Genomic DNA, 27,151 nt, shown 5'->3' on the forward strand with positions numbered 1-27,151 from the left:
ATGCATTGTTTCTGTGCTGAATCCTGTGTCAAGGCATGATGATGTCGCCCTCACTCGATCTCGCCGAGGGACAAATATTTTATAGCAGTGCTGACGAAGAACCTAAAACTCCCCAATATTCTGCAGGGTCTCTGAAAGCAGTGGTTCTCAAACCAGGGTTCGTCGAGGCTTTCAGGGGCGGGGGTGGGGGTGGGGGGGGGTCCGGGAAACGATGTGAAACGTCTGTCGGGAGGCTTGCGAGGATACGGCCACTGCATCTGCAGTGCAGAGTGAACTGGATCTTTCACCTGGGAGGACAGACTGTGCAGTAAGATGTGGGGAAAACACATCTAGGAACAGAAGAGGTCTAAAGAGACGAGGGTTCCAGGAGCACAGATCATTAAAATGTCATGAGCAGTACAGAAACTAATCAGACGGGCAAATTGCACTTTAACCGTCACATCTGGGGGACTAGAATAACGGAGGTAGAAGTCACGCTTCACACCTGGAGCACTGAGAATAGATCTGGGCACCACATCTTCGGAAGTAAATCCCAGCCTGCAGTGCAGTGCAGATTTACCAGGATGGTGCCTGGATTCCAATGGTTCAATAACGAGGAGGCGTTACACAAACTATGGTTGTATTTCCTGGAACTTGGAAGGTACATAGGTTCGACATTTCATTGGATGATCAAATTCGCTGAATAGCTACACAAATCTGGCTAATTGGCGATTATATGGTTAAAAGCAGCAATTCATTTTACAAGACGTGGGTGAGGCTGGTTTGCCCATCCCTCGTTACCCTTGGGAAAGTGGTGAGGAGCCGCTGCAGTCTCGGAGGTGCAGGTATAGCCATGGAGTTGTAAAGCTCAGATTGTTCACAAAATGCTAATATATTACAATCTTTATTGTCAGAAGTAGGCTTACATTAACACTGCAATGAAGTTACTGTGAAAATCCCCTAGTCGCCACATTCCGGCGCCTGTTCGGCTACACGGAGGGAGAATTCAGAATGTCCAATTCACCTAACAGCACGTCTTTCGGGACTTGTGGGAGGAAACCGGAGCACCCGGAGGAAACCCACGCAGACACGGGGAGAACGTGCAGACTCCACACAGACAGTGACCCAAGCCGGGAATCGAACCCGGGGCCCTGGCGCTGTGAAGCAACAGTGCTAACCACAGTGCTATCGTGCCGCCCGATAGGGCTTCCTACAGGCGATGGAAAGTCCCCATTCGCTGGGATTACAAGAGTTTAAATCTCACTGACCAGTTCTGGAAAACTCAGTCCCCTGGCTGGGGTTGCTTGGCACAAGCAGTGGAAAAAGTCTCTGAAGGTCACAGCAGGGTGCAACATCAGCGAGCTCAACGGACCCCCCCCCCCTTTTTTTATTGCACTAGCTGCTGGAAAGCTGGGCTCTGTGTGGGGGGGGGGGGGGGGGGGGGGGGGGGGGGGTGAAGGTGGTCCCGATCCTGGAGTGTTAGAAGACCAGGGAGTCGAGGGAGTGAGAAAGGGCTGGCGTTTTGGCCTCTGCGTCCCTGGTAGCCCGTAGACGGATCTTATTGATAGTGGTGGGACCCGGGGCCACCGTAACCGGGGGTTTGGGTGAACGATCTAGCAGAATTCCTCCGGCTGGAGAAGATAAAGTTCACCTCGAGAGGGTCTGTGGAGATGGCAATGGTTCATCGACTTCTTTCAAAATAGTTAAGATGTCAGCAAAGGGTGGGAGTGGGGTTTAAAAAAGGAGGTAGTGGAGCTGGGGCGCAGGACGGTGAGGTGTTGCACATTGATTTCCTGAAGCAGGAGATGCAGCAATCAATGCAGAGGCAGGCAGTATGGACCTCACAGAGTGGGAAGCGGATGTTGACTGCAGCACAGCAGGATCCAGGAAAAAAACAAGGAGCAAAATGCAACTTAATCATCTCAGCTAAGCTTTTATTGAGTCAGGTTTCACACATTCACTCACAGGAGTAAGACATAGATGTACACATTTGGCATCTTAATCACAGCGGCACCACCTAGTGGGAACAACCTGGGAATACCCGACTTAACAGGAAAACTGTGGGAGCAGGATTTTAAAAAAAATGAAAAACTCCCCCTCCACCCAAAATACCCAGATCATAAATGCTGCAAAAAAGCGGAGCTCGCTCAAATCGCTTGACTTTTACTGTATTGAGCTTACCGTGGGTTTTACCGAAATTAAAATGACGAGGCGGGGTGGAATGTTTCTTTCAGGGAACAAACTCAGTCGAAACAGAAAAACATAGCGTGATATCAGCTCATTCAGACAATGTCACTTGTCCCAATGTTTCTCACACATGGGTGTGGGGTCTGAGTGTGTGTTTAAGTGCGGGTGTGGGGTCTGAGTGTGTGTTTAAGTGCGGGTGTGGGGTCTGAGTGTGTGTTTAAGTGCAAGTGTATGTGCGGATGTGCAAGAGGATGGTGTGTCAATCAATGAGTAGAACTGGGTGCGTGAGAGAAGGGGTGATATACGTGCCAGGGAATTTTGGCAAGAGGGTTCATATTTAAAGCACCCAAAACTCCCAAACTGCACCACTCCTGCCTGACTGCAGTCATCCAACTACAGGGAAGGGTTAAGCAGAGGCGATTATTAAGAACCCCCCCCCCCCCGCAAATCCAGGGCTTGCTGAAACGGCCTCTTCTTTCCCCTCCTTCATTAAGTGACCTGCAGATGGGCAAAAAAACAAGCAGAAAACATTCCAGGTGAAGTGAGGAGTGAGAGACCATCGATTTGTGTATTCTTTAATGACTCATTCTCCACCTACACAATGGCACAGCTGGTGAATTGACTTACAGATGAGGAAGCCCTGTTTTGGGGTTGTGTCATGTTCAGGAACTCCAGGCATCTTGGAAACCACAGCAAGTCAGCAGAGACCCTCAGATAGGGTCAGGGATCACAACTGTTGTCATTGTTTACAGCTGCAAGTGTCTTTTTTCAGGCGAGTCTCACTGTGATTTGGTCACAATCTCTCGGACAGACACTGGTTAACAACCTCCAGTAGGTGCGAGTTCTCCAGAGCGGCTGCCACGCGTTCCTTATCAGCCAACTGCTTGTTCACTGGGAAAAGGAGAAGATTTTATTCAGCGCAATGCAAGAACTCCATGTCCACTTCACGGACACGCCTCCCTGCCGGGTACTCGTTCTGTATCCCACATTCCCCCCCTCCATCTCGGTGCTCAGTCTAAATTGGAGATTCTGGATTAATGAATGCTTTATCCTGAACAAGGAGTTCAGCTAAAGAAACTGGGGATGAAGATCCTCAATTAGTTCCCCACCTCCCAGCACAGTTGCATGTCACGTGTGGAGACATTGCAGTCTGAAATGTTATAGATTACAAGGACTGATCCACTATTTTCTGCGCACGCTCACAGCGTCTACATGCACGCACACACACACCGTCTACGCGTGCACACACAGCATCTACTCGTGCGCACACACAGGTCTACACGCACACAGCGTCAACGCGCACTCACACACACTGTCTCCACGCACACGCAGCTCACCTGCCTGTTCAGAAGCATGGGTTCCGGGAGTGATGTGGACGTCTACCTGCAGAAGAATAGTTGAATGTTAGAAATTCAAACCCATGCACAATCGTGGAAAGTATAAGGCAGGAGGCATGGGGGACTGGATTTCCAGCTGTCACTGAAATGACAGTGAATAGAGGTGTCTGAAATCTGTAAACATCTTCCTGCCTTAGAAACAGAATGGTAACCAGCAGAATGGCGCCCAGCGAAATGTGGTTTTGCTGCTCACTCCCTGCCCAGATTCACCTCAGATTAGTGATTGAACCTTGAACTTCACCGATTCCCTGCACCATTTCTGCAGCAGTAATGCAGCTTCCCACTAAATCCCCAGAGAAGTTCCCACCTTGTATATTTACCCAAAAACATTCGGTAATTCTTTCTAGAAAATATTTCTATTCAGGACATTTTACAGTGTCCAGAACACTCAACTTTATACGATTTTTCTCACAAACAACGCCATCCTATTTCCCCTCTTTTCTGCTAACCGCACTCCCATTTGCTGAAGACTACCAATTCTTAAAGGAGATGAACAGCTGCCACCTCGAATAGAACCATTCTTCGGGCCCCCCTCGCGGACTTAATTTTCTCGCCGCCACCCAAGTCACTGCCCGTGGCGCCTCTGGGGCCTGCCACCCCAGCAGAATCCGCCTCGGGGTTATCAGGGAGGCAAAGGCCAACACGTCGGTCCTTTTCCCTTCTTGCAGCCCCAGTTCATCCGACATCCCAAATATCGCCACCCACGAGCACGGTGCCGCCTTTATCCCCCAAATCTCTGACAGTGCCAAAAAAGGGCTCCCAGAACGTCCCTAATTTAGGGCAGGACCAAAACATACGAGTGTGGTTGGCTGACCCCCTTGAACAATGCTCACATCGGCCCTCCACCAGTCACGTGCTCTCTGTGCACCACTTCAAACATGATCAGGCTCACTTTCACACACGAGATAGAGTTTACCCTGTGTTAAGGCCTCACTCCATATACCCCCCCCCTCTCAAATGCACAACCCAACTCTTCCTCCCATTTTCTCTTTATCTCCTCCCACGAAGTTCTTTCCCTCTCCATCAACTGCTCATCGATATTGGAGATCTTCCCCTCCCCTGTCTCATCCAAAGACACTACCTTATCCGTTAGTGAGAGGGGTGGCAACTGAGGAAATGTAGAAAGCTCCTTCTGATCAAAGTTCCTCACCTCTAAAAAGCCCCAGAAGCTGAAACCAGTCCACCAGTTCCTCCAGCCCCACAAACCTACCCTCCATGGATAAATCCCTAACCCTCTCTACATTCTCCCAGGCCTTGTACGACGAGTCCAATCCTGCCGGGACAAAGTTATGGTTCCCACATATCGACGCCCTTTATGGCATCGACTCCAGCTTAAAATGTTGCCTAAACTGGTTCCAAACTCTTCAGGAGGCTATTATCACCGTGTTGATAGAGTACCTGGCCTCAAACACCACCTTGTACAGGAGGCGTCCTCCAGCTGCCCCAAGATTGGGAGACTCTCGAATATAAATAAGAATTTTGGAAGGACCGTCATTTTCACAGTTTAAACCCTTCCTGCCAATGATAACGAGAGGGAGTATCCCACCTTTTCCAATCCCCCTTCACCCCTTCCACCAGACCAGCAGGATTTAGCAAACGCTGCAATGCCCAGTCCTGGGGCACCTATATTCCAAAATATCTAAAATTCAACCTGGCCAGTCAAAAAGGCAATTTCTCCAGACCCATCCCCTGTCCCTGAAGGTTCACCGGGAACACCTCACTCTTCTCCGCACTGAACTTAAAACCCAAAAATGACCCAAACTTGCTCAATATCTCCATAATCTTCCCACACTGGAGAGAAGGTCTGTTACATACAACAATAAGTGAAGGGATACGTGATGCTCCACACCTCCCCACTCTATACCCTTTCAATCTCTTGACGACCTCAGTGCAATAGCCAGAGGTTCAATTGCCAATGCACAAAGTATTGGATTGGATTTGTTTACTGTCACGTGTACCGAGGTGCAGTGAAAAGTATTTTTCTGCGAGCAGCTCAACAGATCATTAAGTACATGGGAAGAAAAGGGAATAAAAGAAAATACATAATAGGGCAACACAACATATACAATGTAACTACATAAGCATTGGCTTCGCATGAAGCATATAGGGTGTAGTGTTAATGAGGTCAGTCCATAAGAGGGTCATTTAGGAGTCTGGTGACTGTGGGGAGGCTGTTTTTGAGTCTGTTCGTGCGTGTTCTCAGACTTCTGTATCTCCTGCCCGATGGAAGAAGTTGGAAGAGTAAGTAAGCCGGGTGGGAGGGATCTTTGATTATGCTGCCCGCTTTCCCCAGGCAGCGGGAAGTGTAGATGGAGTCAATGGATGGGTGCAGGTTTGTGTGATGGACTGGGTGGTGTTCACGACTCTCTGAAGTTTCTTACAGTCCTGGGCCGAGCAGTTGCCATACCAGGCTGTGATGCAGCCCGATAGGATGCTTTCTATGGTGCATCTGTAAAAGTTGGTAAGGGTTAATGTGGACATGCCAAATTTCCTTAGTTTCCTGAGGAAGTATAGGCGCTGTTGTGCTTTCTTAGTGGTAGCGTCGACGTGGGTGGACCAGGACAGATTTTTGGAGATGTGCTCCCCTAGGAATTTGAAACTGCTAACCATCTCCACCTCGGCCCCGTTGATGCTGACAGGGGTGTGTACAGTACTTTGCTTCCTGAAGTCAATGACCAGCTCTTTAGTTTTGCTGGCATTGAGGGAGAGATTGTTGTCGCTACACCACTCCACTAGGTTCTCTATCTCCCACCTGTATTCGGACTCATCGTTATTCGAGATCCGGCTCACTATGGTCGTATCGTCAGCAAACTTGTAGATAGTAATGGGGAGAGTGGACAACACTGCCTTGTTCCCCTATACAATCTAAAGTACCCAGAGCTTAATGCGTTGATACAAACACTTGTAGTGGGGTGTTATGGGCGCGGCGTTTTCAGAACCCCAAAATGTATCATGGAGTTCAACCGACCTCTCCCTTTAATGGATTTGTTGCTTTTCCTAGCACGCGGCTTGTTCCCTAGGGGTGGGATTACAACTATGGATACGTGGGTTTTTAAACACAAAACAAGGTTTATTCCATGAACTCAACTTAACATCTTAAATAAACATTGGATCTCTTAACACCCCTTACTTCAAAGATAACTCAGAAAATATTGCAACAGTAAATAACTCCTTAAAATGTTCCTTCAAACTTCCAAGAGACTTAACACCTTTAAACAAAATCACATCAGGTTAAAGGCTTTACTATTATGAGTTTAAATCACCCAAATGATCCAGAGATAGTCTTTCATGTCAGAGATCCAGCTCACTGCAAAACACAGACACACACCCAGCTCTTTTCAAACCTTGCAGCTCTCTGGAAACACACAAACACACAGCTTTTTAAACTGAAACTAAAAACCTGCAAAATGGTTGACCTAAAGCCCAGCCCCACCCACTCTCTGACATCACCGTTTTCTTGAAGGTACATTGCTTAAACATCCATGTCTTAAAGGTATTCTCACATGACAGGGGGCCTTATACAACAATCTGATGCAAGAGAAGATCCTAGGTCTAAACCCAAACCGCCCCAGTATCTCATACTCCCATTCTACTCAATCGAGTACTTTCTCTGTGTCCATGGTGGTTATTACGTCCAATTCCGAAACCGCTGGGGGTGACATCACCACATTCAAAACCCCTCTTTTATTGGCCGACAATTGTCAGCCCTTCACAAATCCCACCTGATAACAATCCTCCAAGCGAGATACCAGCACATTTGCCAATAATTTTGCATCGGCGTTAAACAGATATGTAGGCCGACATGAGCCACACTCCTCTGGACCCTTATTGTTCTTCAGGATCAGAGAGACAGAAGTCCATAAGCTTTCTCAGACTGCCTAGCACGGTAGCACAGTGGTTAGCACTGTTGCTTCACAGCACCAGGGTCCCGGGTTTGATTCCCGGCTCGGGCCACTGTCTGTGCGGAGTCTGCACGTTCTCCCCGTGTCTGCGTGGGTTTCCTCCGGGTGCTCCGGTTTCCTCCCACAAGTCCTGAAAGACGTGCTGTTAGGTGAATTGGACATTCTGAATTCTCCCTGTGTACCCGAACAGGCGCCGGAATGTGGCGACTGGGGATTTTCACAGTAACTTCATTGCAGTGTTGATGTCAGCCTACTTGTGACAATAAAGATTATTATATTACAATGCACCTCCTCCAACCCCTGCATTTTCTCCGTCTCCACCACCGGGAAATCTAAACCATCCAAGAATTGCAACATATCAGAGCCACTCTCCAGGGGCTCTGACATGTACAACTCCCAGTAAGAGGTTTCAAATACCCCATTCACCGTCCCTGGATCAGAACCGAACCCCCCTCCCCCCCGGTTCTTAATTTGCACTATCTCCCAGGAGGCTGCCTGTCGTGAGCCAGTAACCTACTGGCCTTCTCCCCATGCTCATTGAACACCCCTCGTACATGAGAAAGCTGACCAACCGCCTTGCCCGTCGATACCAATTCAAACTCCATCTGGTGCTTCTTCCTCTCACTCAACAATTCCTCCTTTGGGGTAGCCAAGTATTGCTAGTCCACCGCCAGAATAGCGCCTACCAGCCTCTGTCTCTCCATCCTTCCCGCCTGATCGTTGAGTCTTAATCGAGATCAGCTCTCCCCAAATTACCGCCTTTAACGCCTCCCAGAACAGGGAAGGCGAGTCCTCCTATGGAAGGCGAGTCCTCCTTGCTCAGTGTCTGTGTGGGTTTCCTCCGGGTGCTCAGGTTTCCTCCCACAGTCCAAAGATGTGCAGGTTTTGTGGATTGGCCATGATCAATTGCCCTTCGTGTCCAAAGGGTTAGGTGGGGTTACAGGAATAGGGAGGAGCATGGGCATAAGTAGGGTGCTCTTTCGAAGATTCGGTGCAGACCTGATGGGCTGAATGGCCTCATAGATACATAGAAGATAGGAGCAGGAGGAGGCCTTTTAGCCCTTCGAGCCTGCTCCGCCATTCATCACCATCATGCCTGTAGGGATTTGATGATTCTTTTTCGAGATTTTAAAAATCCCATCCTTAAAGTTACAAAGCCAAAGCACAGAGTGGACAGGGCAAACCCTTAAACCATCTCATTGCTTGTTCCAAAAACCAATTCAAATGCAAATTGAAGCCAGTTCATGGTCTCCAGAAGAGAGACATACAAGATCCAAGCTGACAAGAAAAGGCATTGCATCTCACCTTGGGCTTGATCTGACACTTGATCCTAGCCAAATGACCGAGAAGCGATGGGAATTCTAGAGATTCTGACGTCACTGAAATCTCCTGCGCTTTTTCAGAAGTTCAGTCAGTGGAGCAGCCACACGGCTAAAATTTGGTTAGAATCTGCAGTAGAATTACTCAGAAATGTCAGAACCTCTCTCCTTGTTGATGGTATTGGAAACACCCCGATAGCTTCCGTTTTCACGTTCCGTGACTCCATCTGACCCTGTCCAATTGTATGGCCTAAGAACGCGACTGGAGCTTTTGCAAATTCACTTTTAACCAAGGTTACTACCCTCCTGTAACTGATTGAATAATTCCTTTAAGTATTCCAAATGCTCCTTCCACATCTGACCGAACACCATTAAATCGTCAATGTACACCGCACAATTGTTTCGTCCAGAAATGACCTTGATGGTTAATCTTTGGAATGTTGCTGGTGCATTCTTCATTCCAAATGGCACAACTTTAAACTGATGCGGACCAAAAGCCGAAACTTCCTTCACCCTGTCTGTTAAAGGTACTTTTCCAGCAGAGGGCAGTAGAGCGGAGCTGCTGATTGGCTGTTGCAGGGAAAATTTGCATCAGTGCATTGCGGTCACCGTATCTTGAAGGTGGTTTGTGGAGGAGCTGTTGTCAAGTGACAGTTAACCCCGAAACACTTCTGGTGTTTCCCTCCCTACCTCCCCCACTAACCATTAAAAAAAAAAGACAATCACTGTAAGGATCCCAGCCGAGCAAAGATCAAGAGGGAGACTCGAGTGCAGGTAGAAGTAGAAAGAAGTTGAACCGTGACGTCACAGCCTGCAGTGAAAGAGCGCGAGGAGAGCGGCGGGGACACAGGATAAAAGAGCGCGAGGAGAGCGGCGGGGACACAGGATAAAAGAGCGCGAGGAGAGCGGCGGGGACACAGGATAAAAGAGCGCGAGGAGAGCGGCGTACACTCAGTGAAAGAGCACGAGGAGAGCGGTGGAGACTCAGTGAAAGTGCGCGATAGCGGTGGAGACTCAGTGAAAGAGCGCGAGGAGAGCGGCGGAGACTCAGTGAAAGAGCGGGAGGAGAGTGGCGGGGACTCAGTGAAAGAGGGCGAGGAGAGCGGCGGAGACTCAGTGAAAGAGCGCGAGAAGAGCGGCGGAGACTCAGTGAAAGAGCGCGAGGAGAGTGACGGGGGCACAGTGAAAGAGCGCGAGGAGAGCGGCGGAGACTCAGTGAAAGAGCGGGAGGAGAGCGGCGGGGACTCAGTGAAAGAGGGCGAGGAGAGCGGCGGAGACTCAGTGAAAGAGCGCGAGGAGAGTGACGGGGACACAGTGAAAGAGCGCGAGGAGAGTGATGGGGACACAGTGAAAGAGCGCGAGGAGAGCGGCGGGGACACAGTGAAAGAGTGCGAGAGCGGCGGGGACACAGGATAAAAGAGCCCGAGGAGAGCTGCGGGGACACAGGATAAAAGAGCGCGAGGAGAGCTGCGGGGACACAGGATAAAAGAGCGCGAGAAGAGCGGCGGAGACTCAGTGAAAGAGCGCGAGGAGAGTGGCGGAGACTCAGTGAAAGAGTGCGAGGAGAGCGGCGGAGGCTCAGTGAAAGAGCGCGAGGAGAGCGGCGGAGGCTCAGTGAAAGAGCGCGAGGAGAGCGGCGGAGACTCAGTGAAAGAGCGCGAGGAGAGCGGCGGGGACACAGTGAAAGAGCGCGAGGAGAGCGGCGGAGACAGTGAAAGAGCGCGAGGAGAGCGGCGGGGACACAGGATAAAAGAGCGCGAGAAGAGCGGCGGAGACTCAGTGAAAGAGCGCGAGGAGAGCGGCGGAGACTCAGTGAAAGAGCGCGAGAGCGGCGGGGACACAGGATAAAAGAGCCCGAGGAGAGCTGCGGGGACACAGGATAAAAGAGCGCAAGGAGAGCGGTGGGGACACAGGATAAAAGAGCGCAAGGAGAGCGGCGGAGACTCAGTGAAAGAGCGCGAGGAGAGCGGCGGGGACACAGGATAAAAGAGCGCGAGGGGAGCGGCGGGGACCCAGGATAAAAGAGCGCGAGGAGAGTGGCGGGGACCCAGGATAAAAGAGCGCGAGGAGAGCGGCGGGGACACAGGACAAGAGCGCGAGGAGAGCGGCAGAGACACAGCTGCCGGAGAAGCGGCCTTCAGATTTTCGGCGGGAGCAGTGGCCAGGGGTCTGTCGGGAAGGTAAGTTTTCCTCTTCAAAAACCTGCCTTGAAGAGTGACATCACAGCAAAGAAATGACCTGATTGGCTGGTAAGGAAAGTGCTCCAATTAGCAGTAGCTGGGAGAAATTTAACTCTTTGTGTGTTGATAAGTATTGTGATTGGTAAGTAAAATCTTTATTCCTTTCGCTTATTCATTATTTGATATTATATTTGTAATCAGTTAAGGTAAAGTGTAAAAATGGCAGGAGATCCCTGACCCATGTTATGCTCCTCGTGCTCAATGTGGGAGTTCAGGGACGCTGCCAATGCTCCTGACTCCTTCATGTGCGGGAAGTGTGTCCAGCTGCAGCTCCTGTTAGACCGCATGACGGCTCTGGAGCTGCGGATGGACTCACTTTGGAGCATCCGCGGTGCTGAGGAGATCGTGGATAGCACTTTCAGTGAGTTGGTCACACTGCAGATTAGGATTGGTGAGGGAGACAGGGAATGGGTGACCAAAAGGCAGAGAAAGAGCAGCAAGGCAGTGCAGGTGTCCCCTGCGGTCATCTCCCTCCAAAACAGGTATACCGTTTTGGATACTGTTGGGGGAGATGACTCACCAGGAGAAGGCAGTAGTAGCCAGGCTCATGGCACCGTGGCTGGCTCTGCTGCACAGAAGGGCGGGAAAAAGACTGGCAGGGCTATAGTCATAGGGGATTCAATCGTAAGGAGAGTAGACAGGCATTTCTGTGGTCGAAAACGATACTCCCGAATGGTATGTTGCCTCCCGGGTGCACGGGTCAGGAATGTCTCAGATCGGCTGCAGGACATACTGAAGGGGGAGGGTGAACAGCCAGTTGTCGTGGTGCATATAGGCACCAACGATATAGGTCAAAACCGGGATGAGATCCTACAATCAGAATTTAGGGAGTTAGGAGATAAGTTAAAAAGTAGGACCTCAAAGGTAGTAATCTCAGGATTGCTACCAGTGCCACGAGACAGTCAGAGTAGAAATTCAAGAATAGTCAGAATTAATACGTGGCTTGAGAGATGATGCAGGAGGGAGGGGTTCAGATTTTTGGGACATTGGAACCGGTTCTGGGGGTGGTGGGACCACTACAAATCGGATGGTCTACACCTGGGCAGGACTGGAACCAATGTCCGAGGGGATGCTTTTGCTAACACTGTTGTGGAGGTTTTAAACTAATGTGGCAGGGGGATGGGAACCAGATTAGGAAGTTAGAGGTCAGTAAAGAGGCAGCAACTAAAGCCAGTAAGGTACTAGATAATAAACTCAATGTGACTAAGGGGAAGAGTAGACAGGGAAGAGATGATGAACGCAAAGGGACAGGTGGTCTGAGGTGCATTTGTTTCAATGCGAGAAGGGTAGCAGGTAAGGCAGATGAACTCAGGGCTTGGATTAGTACCTGGGAATATGATGTTATTGGTATTACGGAGACTTGGTTGAGGGAAGGGCAAGACTGGCAACTAAATATCCCAGGGTATAGATGCTTCAGGAGGGATAGAGAGGGAGGTAAAAGGGGTGGAGGAGTTGGATTACTGGACAGAGATGATATCACAGCTGTGATTAAGGAGGGCACGATGGAGGATTCGAGCACTGAGGCAATATGGGTAGAGCTAAGAGATAGGAAGGGTGCACTAACATTGTTGTGACTTTACTACAGGCCTCCCAAAAGCGAGCGTGAAGTAGAGGTACAAATATGTAGACAGATCATAGAAAACTGTAGGAGCAATAGAGTGGTTGTGATGGGAGATTTTAATTTCCCTTACATTGAATGGGACTCATGTAGTGTTGGAGGTGTAGATGGAGCAGAATTTGTAAGGAGCATCCAGGAGAGTTTTTTACAGCAGTATGTAAATCGTCCAACTCGGGAAGCGGCCATACTGGACCTGGTATTGGGGAATGACCCCGGCCAGGTGGTTGAAGTTTCAGTCGGTGATTACTTTGGGAATAGCGATCACAATTCCGTAAATTTTAGAATACTCATGGACAAAGACGAGAGTGGTCCTAAAGGAAGAGTGCTAAATTGGGGAAAGGCCAAGTATAACAAAATTCGGCAGGAGCAAGGGAATGTGGATTGGGAGCAGCTGTTTAAGGGTAAATCCACATTTGAAATGTGGGAATCTTTTAAGGAAAGGTTGATTAGAGTGCAGGACAGACATGTCCCTGTGAAAATGAGGGATAGAAATGGCAAGATTAGGGAACCATGGATGACGGGTGGAATTGTGAGACTAGCTAAGATGAAAAAGGAAGCATACATAATATCTAGGCGACTTAAAACTGATGAAGCTTTGGAGGAATATCGGGAAAGTAGGACAAATCTCAAATGCACAATAAAGAGGGCTAAAAGGGGTCATGAAATATCTTTGGCTAACAGGGTTAAGGAAAATCCCAAAGCCTTTTATTCGTATATAAGGAGCAAGAGGGTAACTAGAGAAAGGATTGGCCCACTCAAAGACAAAAGAGGGAATTTATGCGTGGAGTCAGAGAAAATGGGTGAGATTCTTAATGAGTTCTTTGCATCGGTATTCACCAAGGAGAGGGACATGACGGATGTTGAGGCTAGGATGGATGTTTAAATACGCTCGGTCAAGTCGGCATAAGGGGGAAGTTTTGGGTATTCTAAAAGGCATTAAGGTGGATAAGTCCCCAGGTCCGGATGGGATCTATCCCAGGTTACTGAGGGAAGCGAGGGACGAAATAGCTGGGGCCTTAACAGATATTTTTGCAGCATCCTTGAGCACGGGTGAAGTCCCGGACTGGAGAATTGCTAATGTTGTCCCCTTGTTTAAGAAGCGTAGCAGGGATAATCCAGGGAATTATAGACCTGTGAGCTTGACGTCAGTGGTAGGCAAACTGTTGAGAAGATACTGAGGGATAGGATCTATTCACATTTGGAAGAAAATAGACTTTCAGTGATAGGCAGCATGGTTTTGTGCAGGGAAGGTCATGTCTTACAAACCTATTAGAATTCTTTGAGGAAGTGACAAAGTTAATTGATGAGCGAAGGGCTGTAGATGTCATATACATGGACTTCAGTAAGGCATTTGATAAAGTTTCCCATGGCAGGTTGATGGAGAAAGTGAAGTCGTATGGGGTTCAGGGTGTACTAGCTAGATGGATAAAGAACTGGCTGGGCAACAGGAGACAGAGAGTAGTGGTGGAAGGGAGTGTCTCAAAATGGAGAGAGGTGATTAGTGGCGTTTCACAGGGATCAGTGCTTGGACCACTGTTGTTTGTGATATACATAAATGATCTGGACGAAGGTATAGGTGGTCTGGGGCGGAATTCTCCGACCTCACGCCGGGTCGGAGAATCGCCGGGGGCTGGCGTGAAACGCACCGCGCCGGTCCCACCCCCGCCGATTCTCCGGCCCGCGATGTGCCGAAGTCCCGCTGCTGGAATGCCTGTCCCACCAGCGTGGATTAAACCACCTTTTGAATGGCGGGACAAGGCGGCGCGGGCAGGCTCCGGGGTCCTGGGGGGGTGGGCCGCGGGGCGATCTGGCCCCGGAGGGGGGGGGGGGGTGCCCCCACGGTGGTCTGACCCGCGATCGGGGCCCACCGATCCGCAGGCGGGCCTGTGCCCTGGGGGGCACTCTTTTTTTCCGCCTTCGCCATGGTCTTCACTATGGCGGAGGCGGAAGAGACCCCCCTCCCCTGCGCAGGGATGACGTCAGCAGCCGCTGACGCTCCCGCGCATGCGCCGATCCGCGTCACCCGGCAAGACCATTCGGCCCCGGCTGACGTGGCGCCAAAGGCCTTTCCCGCCAGAGCGCAAACCACTCCGGCGTGGGCCTAGCCCCTCAAGGTGAGGGTTTGGCCCCTATTCCGCACCTTTGGTGCGGCCCGACGCCGGAGCGGTTGCCGCCACTCCATTACGCCGGAACCCCCCGCCCCACCGGGGTGGGGAGAATCCTGCCCCTGATTAGCAAGTTTGCAGATGATACTAAGATTTGTGGAGTTGCAGATAGTGAGGAGGACTGTCAGAGAATACAGCAAAATATAGATAGATTGGAGAGTTGGGCAGAGAAATGGCAGATGGAGTTCAATCCAGGCAAATGCGAGGTGATGAATTTTGGAAGATCTAATTCAATAGCGGACTATACGGTCAATGGAAGAGTCCTGGGGAAAATTGATGTACAGCGAGATCTGGGTGTTCAGGTCCATTGTACCCTGAAGGTGGCAGCGGCGGTCGATAGAGTGGTCAAGAAGGCACACAACATGCCTGCCTTCATCGGACGGGGTATTTAGTACAAGAGTCGGCAGATCATGTTACAGTTGTATAGGACTTTGGTTAGGCCACATTTGGAATACTGCGTGCAGTTCTGGTCATCACATTACCAGAAGGATGTGGATGCTTTAGAGAGGGTGCAGAGGAGGTTCACCAGGATGTTGCCTGGTACGGAGGGTGCTAGCTATGAAGAAAGGTTGAGTAGATTAGGATTGTTTTAGTTGGAAAGACGGAGGTTGAGGGGGGACCTGATTGAGGTCTACAAAATTATGAGAGGTATGGACAGGGTGGATAGCAACAAGCTTTTTCCAAGAGTGGGGGTGTCAATTACAAGGGGTTACGATTTCAAGGTGAGAGGGGGAAAGTTTAAGGGAGATGTGCGTGGAAAGTTTTTTTACGCAGAGGGTGGTGGGTGCCTGGAACGCTTTGCCAGCGGAGGTGGTAGAGGCGGGCACGATAGCATCATTTAAGATGCATCTAGACAGATATATGAACGGGCGGGGAACAGAGGGAAGTAGATCCTTGGAAAATCGAAGACAGGTTTAGATAAAAGATCTGGATTGGCACAGGCTGGGAGGGCCGAAGGGCCTGTTTCTGTGCACTAATTTTCTTTGGACTTCTTTGTTCTTTATCCTTTAATGTAAGTCAAGTTAGGTCATAAAATCCGCTTGTCCCACCTTTTCAACAGTCTTCCAAATGGAGAATAGAAAGCAACTTTGATTTCGTAACTGCTTTGACTTTTCTATAGTCCACACACAATCATTCTGCTCTATCCGCTTTTGGTATCATCACAATAGGGAAGCTCCAATCGCTGCAACTCACTCTGATGATATCATTCTTGAGCATGCTTTCAATCTCCTTTTGTACCTGTGCTAACCCGAGTGAATTGAGCCTGCATCAATGTTGCTTAATTGGAGCAGTATTTTCTACGTCTACATCATGTATAATTACTTTCCCAATTTATTCTCACATACAGCTCTAATGTGACTGGAATAACTCGGAGGTCACTTTGATTTTCCTCCAGAAGCGAACTCAGTAATTTATTCCAATTTTTTATCACTTCATCATCCAATCCAATTTGAGGAATGTCAAATTCAGCATCATCTGGATTTATCTCTTCTCCCCGAGTTATGAGAAACACCACCTCGTCCTTTCCTTCTCTCTCAAAATACCTTTTGCGTATATTAACATAACACAGAGTTTTCCTTCTATCTGGTGTCTTCCACCGTGAAGACTAATGCAAGGTATTTAACTTCTCTGTCCCTAACACACACGGATTACCAGGTAATTAACTCTCACCTTGAAGCGTGCAGGCAGCGAGCGTAGCAACTTGACTTTAATGGATAAACCAATCAGTGTAGCCATACTACAGTGAGGGATTGTGGGAGTGAAGGCCACAGACACACTGTTCTCATGATCAGTCACCTGGTACAGACAGAAAAAATCAAGTTCAGTCCAGTAAACTGGGAACACCTTTCACAGGTCAAGCCCACTGAGAGTCTCAGAGGAAGAGTGAGATCGACAAGTTTAGACAGGGAGTTTCAGAGCTCAGGGTCCAGGAGCTGAAGACTATCAACAGACGAACGATTAAAATCAGGAAATGTTCCAGAATTGACGGAGTGCAGATATGGGAGGGCTGGAAGAGGTTACAGAGATTGGGAGTGGCACACCAAGGAGGGATTTGATATTGAGGATGAGAATTTTAAAAATGTTAATGATGCTGAATCAGGATTCAATGTAGGTTAGTGAGAACAGGGATCATGGATGGGCAGGATTTGGTGCGAATAAGGATAATAGGGGCTGGTTTAGCACACTGGGCTAAATCGCTGGCTTTGAAAGCAGACCCAGGCAGGCCAGCAGCACGGTTCGATTCCCGTTCCAGCCTCCCCGAACAGGCGCCGGAATGTGGCGACTAGGGGCTTTCCACAGTAACTTCATTTGAAGCCTACTTGTGACAATAAGCGATTTTCATTTTCATATAGGCAGCAGAGGTTAGGTTGAGCCCTGGCGAGAGCGGTTTCGTGATTTCAGAACCTCTGACTGCAGTTCCAGTACACCCACTCTCCCTCGTTAAATTCAAAATGTACAGGAGAAAAATATTGCACAATTTGCAACAATGCCAATTTATATATCGCAGACATGGCCCACTTACACTTGGATCAATCACTCAACACAAGTAAAGTTGTTCAGTTTAAATACTGTTTACATCCATCTTGCCAACACCTCAATTTGTAAATGTAATACATGTCCCGAAGCTCTTCACAGCTGAAGTACTTTTTGAAGCAGCAAATGTAGTCAATTTGTGCACAGGAATCTCCCACATAGATCATAGAATCTGCCATGCAGGAGGCGGCCATTTGGCCCATTAGTCTGCACCAGCCCTTGGAAAGGGCACCCTACTTAAGCCAATGCCTGCACCCTATCCTTGCAACCCAGTAACCCCACTTAATGTTTGTGGACATCAAGGGAGATTTATCATGGCCAATTCACCTAACCTACACATCTTTGGACTGTGGGAGGAAACCGGAGCACCCGGAGGAAACCCACGCAGACACGGGGAGAACGTGCAGACTCCACACAGACAGTGACCCAGCTAGGAATCGAACCTGGGACCCCGGCGCTGTGAAGCAACTGTGCTAACCACTGTGCTGCCGTGCTGCCCACGATATGATAGGGCGCCACGGTAGCACAGTGGTTAGCATTGTCGCTTCACAGCTCCAGGGTCCCAGGTTCGATTCCCGGCTTGGGTCACTGTCTGTGCGGAGTCTGCACGTCCTCCCCGTGTGTGCGCGGGTTTCCTCCGGGTGCTCTGGTTTCCTCCCACAGTCCAAAGACGTGCAGGTTAGGTGGATTGGCCATGCTAAATTGCCCTTAGTGTCCAAAGGGGTTGGGTGGGGTTTCTGGGTTATGGGCTTAAAATGGGGGTGCTCTTTCCAGGGGCCGGTGCAGGCTCGATGGACTGAATGGCCTCCTTCTGCACTGTAAATTCTACGTAATCTATTTGAATGTCATTGGGTTTAAGCTAAATATTGGTCCGGGTAGCAGGGTGAAGTTTGGTAACAATACATAGTTAGGACCAGGGGGCACAGATTTAAGGTAATTAGCAAATGAGGGAAAAACCTTTTCATACAGGAAGTGGTTTGCATCTTGAATGCACTGCCTGAGGCTGTGGTGAAGGCAACCTTCAATTGAGACTTTAAACTGAAACTGGAAAACGGAACTGGATCGTTAACTGAAAAAGAAAAACTGCATGGCTGCAGGCAAAGGGTTAGGGATGGCATTGGGTGGGTGCTCGTACAGAATCAGCACAGACACAGCAGGCTTAATGACCTCCCCTGGTACGCGGGAATGTAAGCTGCAAGGAAGACACAAAGTGGTTGCATGGGGATTTAGACAGGTTACATGAGGGGGTAAGTAGGTGGCAGATGAAATATAATAGGGAAGCGAGGTGTTATTCATTTTGGTCGTAAGAACAGAAAAGCAGAATATCATTTAAAAGCATGAAACTTATAAATACGGACGTTGTGTTAGAATCCAGAGAATCCCCACAGTGCAGGCCATTCGGACCGAGTCTGTACAGGCCGACTGAAAGAGTACCCTGCCTTGGGCGTATTTGTACAGAAACACAATTTAGAATGCATGTACAGTAAACAATTAGGACAGTAAATAGTGGGCAGCACGGTGGCACAGTGGTTAGCATCGCTGCCTCACGGTGCCGAGGTCCCAGGTTCGATCCCGGCTCTGGGTCACTGTCCATGTGGAGTTTGCACATTCTCCCCGTGTCTGCGTGGGTTTCGCCCCCACAGCCCAAAGATGTGCAGGCTAGGTGGATTGGCCACGCTAAATTGCCCCTTAATTGGAAAAAATGAATTGGGTACTCTAAATTTATAAAATAAAAGGTAGGATTTTGTGGCCGAGGTCTTGTTTCTGAATTCTTAAATCATATATTTGTTTGTGTTTAAAGTGATTTCTTTCTGCACTTATACTTTTTATCATGTGCTTGACTTTTTAATATATTGTTTGATATTTTGTTTCTAAGTTTTTATACAGTTCTTATTCAAATATATACACCAGTGAATAATTAGCAATAAAGTCGTATTTTTGACACCTCCAACCAACCGGACTACCGATTCTTATTGAAAGGTAAAATAAGAGGCCCCACACTATCTCAATGAAGCGTTCAGGATTTTGAAGGTCAACCCCTGCTCCACAGCTTACACTTTAGAAGGTTGGCAGACACACTCTCAGTGAAGTTTAGTTGTGCAAAGCTGTCTTTATAACTTACTCCCAACACCTGAAAATATAATGCAATCTTAGTTTAGAACAATGACCATTAAAGAATACTTACGTTAACTCGAAGTTGTTCCACAACATTTAACTCCTCCAGACTTAATGGATGCTCAGGGTCGTTGATCGATCTGATCAGATGTAAATACGTTAAGGAAACCTTCTACAGCAGCATGTGAGCAACATTCACTCGGGGGATGTGCACTCCTGGGGAAAAGCTGCCCCTTTATTAAACTCAGGCTCTCAGTGGCGAGTGGGGCGGACACGAGTCTGATTTTCAGGTGAATGACCAAAAACAAGACAAGTAAAATCACCTTCACAAAACATGTTCCTGGTTCTCCCCTTCCCTCACCACACCCATTACCCATGTGTTTTCCCCCCCCTCCCCCCATCCTCGTTCTCCCCCTCCCCGTGTCTGCATGGGTTTCCTCCGGGTGCTCCGGTTTCCTCCCACAGTCCATAGATGTGCAGGTTAGGTGGACTGGCCATGCTAAATTGCCCTTGGTGTCCAAAAAGGTTGGGTGGGGTTACTGGCATAGGGTGCTCTTTCCAAGGGCCAGTGCAGACCTTCTACACTGAAGATTCTATGATCCTCCACAATTGCTTCCCCTCCCTCCACACGCCCCCCCCTCACCTCCGTCCACCACCACCTCCCCCCTCCCTCACCACCATCCCTCCCCCCTGTGGTAAACCACTGTTGCACCTGTATTAGGTGGTGTACGGTATGATCTGTACCACAGGTTGGCCGGTAGTCCCTGCCTGCTGGCTCCGCCCAGCAGGCGGGGTATAAATATGCGTGTCCTCCAGCCAGCAGCCATTTCGTCAGCTGCTGTGGGAGGCCACACATCTGATAGCAATAAAGCCTCAGTTGGATTCAACTATCATCTTTGTCCAATTGATCGTGCCTCAATTTATTGCTATCAGTTTCTAAGGATGGACCTCCGTATCAAACCGGATCGCCTGCAGCTGGATCCGCACTCAAGCGACGCAAGAAAGACCTTCCTGCACTGGCTAGCTTGCTTCGAGGCATATATCAACGCGGCACCAACCCCTGTTCTGGAGACTCAGAAGATTCAAATTTTATATTCCAGGTTGAGCTCCGAAGTCTTTCCGTTAATCCAGGACGCGCCGAACTACGCCGAAGCCATGACTCGACTCAAGGACAACTACGCACAGAAAACGAACACGCTCTTCGCCAGGCACGCGCTCGCCACTGTTCTCAACTCCCTGGTGAGTCCATGGAAGACTTCTGGCGGGCCCTAATCCCACTAGTCCAGGACTGTGACGGTCAAGCCGTTACGGCCACAGATCACTCAGACCTCCTTATGCGGGACGCTTTTGTGACTGGAATTGGGTCAGATCTCATACGCCAGAGACTCCTAGAAGGGACCAAATGCTACTTTGCAGAGACTAAAACGCTAGCGCTATCCATGACGGTCGCCCCGCGCAACGTCCAGTCCTACACCCCCAGCCGCGCGGCCCACCCCTCCTACGCTTCATGGACCCCACAGACAGTTGCCCCAGTGGGGACGCTGCCCACCCAGTACACCTGTGCTGCACGTCAGCCAGCGAAGCTCGAGGGCTCCCGATGCTAGTTTTGCGGCCAACAGAAGCACCCCCGCCAACGCTGCCCGGCCCGCGCTGCCCTTTGTAAAGCCTGCGGGAAGAAGGGCCACTTCGCCGCGGTGTGCCAGGCCCGTTCAGTGGCCGCTCTTGCCCCCACCCTCCTCGGTCAAGGACAATGGGCGCCGCCATCCTCCCCTCCGCGCAACACATGCGTTCCATGGGCGCCGCCATCTTGTTCCACCCCCGCAACGTGCGTTCCATGGGCGCCGCCATTTTGTAACCCTCAAGATCTTCGGGCGCCGCCATCTTGTCTACCCATAGCACCACCAGCGTTCCAGGACACGGGCTCACCAGCCGCCCATGATCCGACACCAGCGACGACCAATCCAAGACTCACCTCCATGTCAATCGACCAGTCTCGTCCGCATAACCTGACCAACGCATCCACCAGCGTGAAAGTCGACGGACACATAACCTCCTGCCTGCTGGACTCCGGGAGCACCGAAAGCTTCATACAAGGCCACAATGCACGCTGTAGATGAGACACTGCCCTTCCAAGTAGAAAGCGACGCATTAGATGTCACCCTTGCCGCCACCCTCAATCAGGCAGGCAGGCCCGTGGCACTCGTTTCCCGCACCCTTCAAGCCTCAAAAATTCGGCACTCATCCGTCGGAAAGGAGGACCAAGCTATCATTGAAGCTGTGTGGCATTAGAGGCATTACCTGGCCGGCAGGAGACTCACTCTCCTCACTGACCAACGGTCGGTAGCCTTCATGTTCAACAACACGCAGCGGGGCAAGATCAAGAACGATAAAATCTTGAGGTGGAGAATCGAGCTCTCCACCTACATTTACGAGATCATGTGTCGCCCCGGCAAACTCAACGAGCCCCCAGGAGCCCTATCACGAGGTACATGTGCCAGCGCACAGGTAGACCGACTCCGGGCCCTGCACGACAGCCTTTGTCACCCAGGAGTCACACGGTTGTACCACTTCATTAAGGCACAAAATCTGCCCTACTCCGTCGAGGAACTAAGGACAATCACCAGGATCGGCCAGGTCTGTGCGGAGTGCATGCCGCACTTCTACCGGCCGGACCGTGCGCGCCTGGTGAAGGCTTCCCGCCCCTTTGAACGCCTCAGCGTGGACTTCAAAGGCCCCCTCCCCTCCACCGACCGTCACACATTTTCTCAGTGTGGTCGACGAATACTCCAGATTCCCCTTTGCCATCCCATGCCCCGACATGACGTCTGCCACCGTCATCAAAGCCCTCAACACAATCTTTGCTCTGTTCGTCTTTGTCCAATTGAACGTACCTCACCCCCCCCCCCACCTCACCACCACCCTCCCACTCCCCCACCACCCCTCCCTCCCTCTCCCCCACCACCCCTCCCTCCCTCTCCCCCACCACCCCTCCCTCTCCCCCACCACCATCCCTCCCTCTCCCCCACCACCATCCCTCCCTCTCCCCCACCACCATCCCTCCCTCTCACCCCCCCCATCCCTCCCTCACCACCATCCCTCCCTCTCCCCCACCACCATCCCTCCCTCTCCCCCACCACCTTCCCACCCTCTCACCCCCCCTCCCTCCCTCTCCCCCACCACCTTCCCACCCTCTCACCCCCCATCCCTCCCTCACCCCCTCCCACATCCCTCCCTCACCCCCCCCCTCTCTCCCCCCCCCCATCACTCCCTCTCCCCCCCATCCCTCCCTCCCCCCCCCATCCCTCCCTCTCCCCCCCCATCTCTCCCCCCCCCCCATCACTCCCTCTCCCCCCCCCCCAATCCCTCCCTCTTCCACCCCCCATCCCTCCCTCTCACCCCCCCATCCCTCCCTCTTCCCCCCCCATCCCTCCCTCACCACCATCCCTCCCACCCCCCCCATCCCTCCCACCCCCCCCCATCCCTCCCTCTCCCCCCCACCTTCCCGCCCTCTCACCCCCCCATCCCTCCCTCTCCCCCCCCTCCATCCCTCCCTCTCCCCCCCTCCATCCCTCCCTCTCCCCCCCTCCATCCCTCCCTCTCCCCCCCCCCATCCCTCCCTCTCCCCCCCCCCATCCCTCCCTCTCCCCCCCCCCATCCCTCCCTCTCCCCCCACCCCATCCATCCCTCCCTCTCCCCCCACCCCATCCATCCCTCCCTCTCCCCCCACCCCATCCATCCCTCCCTCTCCCCCCACCCCATCCATCCCTCCCTCTCACCCCACCCCATCCCTCCCTCTTCCCCCCCCATCCCTCCCTCACCACCATCCCTCCCACCCCCCCCATCCCTCCCTCCATCCCTCCCTCTCCCCCCCCCCATCCCTCCCTCTCCCCCCACCCCCATCCATCCCTCCCTCTCCCCCCACCCCATCCATCCCTCCCTCTCCCCCCACCCCATCCATCCCTCCCTCTCCCCCCACCCCATCCCTCCCTCCCTCTCCCCCCACCCCATCCATCCCTCCCTCCCTCTCCCCCCACCCCATCCATCCCTCCCTCCCTCTCCCCCCACCCCATCCATCCCTCCCTCCCTCTCCCCCCACCCCATCCATCCCTCCCTCCCTCTCCCCCCACCCCATCCATCCCTCCCTCCCTCTCCCCCCACCCCATCCATCCCTCCCTCCCTCTCCCCCCACCCCATCCATCCCTCCCTCCCTCTCCCCCCCCACCCCATCCATCCCTCCCTCCCTCACCCCCCCCACCCCATCCATCCCTCCCTCCCTCACCCCCCCCACCCCATCCATCCCTCCCTCCCTCACCCCCCCCCACCCCATCCATCCCTCCCTCCCTCACCCCCCCCCACCCCATCCATCCCTCCCTCCCTCACCCCCCCCACCCCATCCATCCCTCCCTCCCTCACCCCCCCACCCCATCCATCCCTCCCTCCCTCACCCCCCCCACCCCATCCATCCCTCCCTCCCTCACCCCCCCCAACCCATCCATCCCTCCCTCACCCCCCCCACCCCATCCATCCCTCCCTCCCTCACCCCCCCCACCCCATCCATCCCTCCCTCCCTCACCCCCCCACCCCATCCATCCCTCCCTCCCTCACCCCCCCCACCCCATCCATCCCTCCCTCCCTCACCCCCCCCACCCCATCCATCCCTCCCTCCCTCACCCCCCCCACCCCATCCATCCCTCCCTCCCTCACCCCCCCCACCCCATCCATCCCTCCCTCCCTCACCCCCCCCACCCCATCCATCCCTCCCTCCCTCACCCCCCCCACCCCATCCATCCCTCCCTCCCTCACCCCCCCCACCCCACCCATCCCTCCCTCCCTCACCCCATCCATCCCTCCCTCCCTCACCCCCCCCACCCCATCCATCCCTCCCTCCCTCACCCCCCCCACCCCATCCATCCCTCCCTCCCTCACCCCATCCATCCCTCCCTCCCTCACCCCCCCCACCCCATCCATCCCTCACCCCCCCCACCCCATCCATCCCTCCCTCCCTCACCCCCCCCACCCCATCCATCCCTCCCTCCCTCACCCCCCCACCCCATCCATCCCTCCCTCCCTCACCCCCCCACCCCATCCATCCCTCCCTCCCTCACCCCCCCCACCCCATCCATCCCTCCCTCCCTCCCTCACCCCCCCCACCCCATCCATCCCTCCCTCACCCCCCCCACCCCATCCATCCCTCCCTCCCTCCCTCACCCCCCCCACCCCATCCATCCCTCCCTCACCCCCCCCACCCCATCCATCCCTCCCTCACCCCCCCCACCCCATCCATCCCTCCCTCACCCCCCCCACCCCATCCATCCCTCCCTCCCTCCCTCACCCCCCCCACCCCATCCATCCCTCCCTCCCTCCCTCACTCCCCCCACCCCATCCCTCCCTCCCTCACCCCCCCCACCCCATCCATCCCTCCCTCCCTCCCTCACCCCCCCCACCCCATCCATCCCTCCCTCCCTCCCTCACTCCCCCCACCCCATCCCTCCCTCCCTCACCCCCCCCACCCCATCCATCCCTCCCTCACCCCCCCCACCCCATCCATCCCTCCCTCACCCCCCCCACCCCATCCATCCCTCCCTCACCCCCCCCACCCCATCCATCCCTCCCTCCCTCCCTCACCCCCCCCACCCCATCCATCCCTCCCTCCCTCACCCCCCCCCCCATCCATCCCTCCCTCCCTCACCCCCCCCCCCACCCCATCCATCCCTCCCTCCCTCACCCCCCCCCCCCCACCCCACCCCCACCCCCACCCCCACCCCCACATTGCACCCTGCGGGTTTCCCGCTGCCGGATATCGAAGATCTCCCTGGTGTCGATCGGGTCCACCGCCTCCTCCTCCTGCTCGCGGGCGGTGAGCGGCCGCTCCGAGCTCCGCCCGTAAATCAGCGGGTTGGCGTTTTCCAGCCGGGCCCCAGCCGCCATGACACCCACGGACCGCACTTACTTCCGGCTCCGGGTCAGAGGGCGCGAACACCCGGTGACACAGAGGGGCGGGGTCTAGTATGGGGCGGGGCTTCTGCGTCTCCATAGAAACAGTGGAGGCCATTCAGTCCATCCTCCCAGCCCAGCCCAGGCCCAGCCGGGACCCCAGGCGGGACCCCAGCTCCTCTATTCCTGCAGCTTGTGGCACCAAGTGCCTGTGGCAGTGGATTTTAAATATGATTCAGGTTTCTGCCTGTCCTTCCAGGCAGTTACTTCTAGTCCTCCCAAGGTGAGCAACCCTGGGTGGATCAATAAGGTGCACCATCACCATGAGGGGTGCGTGCAGGCAGCCCCTGGGAGTGGTGGGGGGGCTGTGGGAATGCTGGTGCCTCCTCCCAAGGATGGGCCTGGAGGGGACTGACCCGCAGCCATGCCACCCGCTCCCATTCTGATGCTGCCAGCTTGGGCCCCGCCACTCACCCAGCATGGGACAGCCTGAATAGAATAGACACCATGCCCAACACACGCACAGGAACAGTGCCTGCTGTAGAAATCCAGGGCAGAAGGATTCCCGGATCAAACGCAAGCCTGACCCCGGACGCGGGACAAGAGGCCAAATTACAGGACGGTCCTGGAAAATCTGGGATGTCGGTCACCCTGAGTCCTCCACCATCCACTGCGTAGAAACATTTCTCCTCAACTCACTCCTGGGCTTTATACCAATTACATATCTCCTCTGTCCTGGTTATTGACCTTACTGCCCTCGAAAATAGGGCCATCGCATCCACTCTATCTGGTCCCCACACATTTTGAATCACCTTGATTGAATCTCCCATCGATCTCCCCAGTTCCAGTGTAAACAATCTTTCCTCGTGGCTGGGAATGTCCTCTGGCTCACTGTCCAGTTCCTTCTACTCCACTGTTTGAAGCTGTTCACATGGTCACTTTGTTCCTAATCTTTTGCCACCAAAAGCTTTTTCTCTCGACCTCTCTTTCTACCTCTTCGTGAAAGGTTTTGGCAGGACTTTAATCATGCTTCGAGTTGATTAACGCCACTGCCTCTCTGTTTCAAGACTCACTTTAGTGCTTTGTGAAATGTTTGTGCTGCTGTACATAGTTTGTACAGGTCTGATCTGGCATCTATAGAGAGAGAAACAGAGTTAATGCTTCATGTCTGTGACCTTGTATTCGTGCCCTTGCCTCTGGCCATAAGGTTTAAGTCCCACTTGAGGACCGAGTCAGAAAGTTGTGAATTCAATTATTATGTCAGGAAGTTGAGTGCAACTTCCAGGCTGACAGGACTGTGCTGTTGGGAGGGAGTGCCGCACTGTGAAAGGTGCCTTTTTCTTGGATGAGTCGTTAAAAACTGAGGCCCGGTTTGCCTTCTCAGGTGAGCATAAAATATCCCATGCCACCATTTTGAAGATGAGCAGGGTGTCCAGGCCAGTAGTTATCTCTCCATCAACTTCACAAACGTGGACTATCTGGTCATTATCGCATTGCTGTTTCCGGGAACTTGCTGCGTGTACGTTGGCTGCCGCGTGCCCTACATTACAACAGTGACTACACTTCATTGGCTGGAAAGGGCTCTGGGATGCAGTCATGAAAGGTGCAATATAAATGAAAGTCTTTGGGTGGCACGGTAGCACAGTAGTTAGCACTGTTGCTTCACAGCGGCAGGGACCCGGGTTCGATTCCCGGCTGAGTCACTGTGCGGAGTCTGCACTTTCTCCCCGTGTCTGCGTGGGTTTCCTCCGGGTGCTCCG

At 52.6% G+C, this 27,151-nt stretch overlaps 1 protein-coding gene across 2 annotated transcripts; it reads right to left on the minus strand.

Moving 5' to 3' along the window:
* Positions 1-1,896: 1,896 nt before the first annotated feature.
* Positions 1,897-25,431, minus strand: ciao2b (cytosolic iron-sulfur assembly component 2B). 2 transcript variants are annotated; one of them, XR_011949382.1, is made up of 6 exons: positions 25,257-25,431; positions 19,528-19,605; positions 16,479-16,604; positions 3,504-3,549; positions 2,794-3,057; positions 1,897-2,664 (listed from the first exon to the last, which is right to left on the minus strand). XR_011949382.1 is itself a non-coding variant. In XM_072517792.1 (5 exons), the coding sequence occupies exons 1-5, from the start codon at positions 25,383-25,385 to the stop codon at positions 2,960-2,962; spliced, it is 477 nt and encodes a 158-aa protein (XP_072373893.1). In that variant the 5' UTR covers positions 25,386-25,431; the 3' UTR covers positions 1,897-2,959. The 2 variants fall into 2 exon arrangements, 1 of the variants encoding a protein (XP_072373893.1); XM_072517792.1 differs by having other exon boundaries at positions 1,897-3,057.
* Between the last annotated feature and the right edge of the window lie 1,720 nt (positions 25,432-27,151).

This window comes from Scyliorhinus torazame, chromosome 10, assembly GCF_047496885.1.
Source record: "Scyliorhinus torazame isolate Kashiwa2021f chromosome 10, sScyTor2.1, whole genome shotgun sequence".
Taxonomy (NCBI): Eukaryota; Metazoa; Chordata; class Chondrichthyes; order Carcharhiniformes; family Scyliorhinidae; genus Scyliorhinus; species Scyliorhinus torazame.

Bases quoted from the DNA above. Each gene is read 5' to 3' on its own strand.
- ciao2b (XM_072517792.1), bottom strand. From the start codon at position 25,385: ATGGCGGCTGGGGCCCGGCTGGAAAACGCCAACCCGCTGATTTACGGG. The intron at 3,550-16,478 runs GTGAGAGTTAAT...ATTCTTCTGCAG, and splicing joins CGCTGCCTGCACGCTTCAAG to GTAGACGTCCACATCACTCC. The intron at 3,058-3,503 runs GTGAGCTGCGTG...TCCTTTTCCCAG, and splicing joins CCATGCTTCTGAACAGGCAG to TGAACAAGCAGTTGGCTGAT.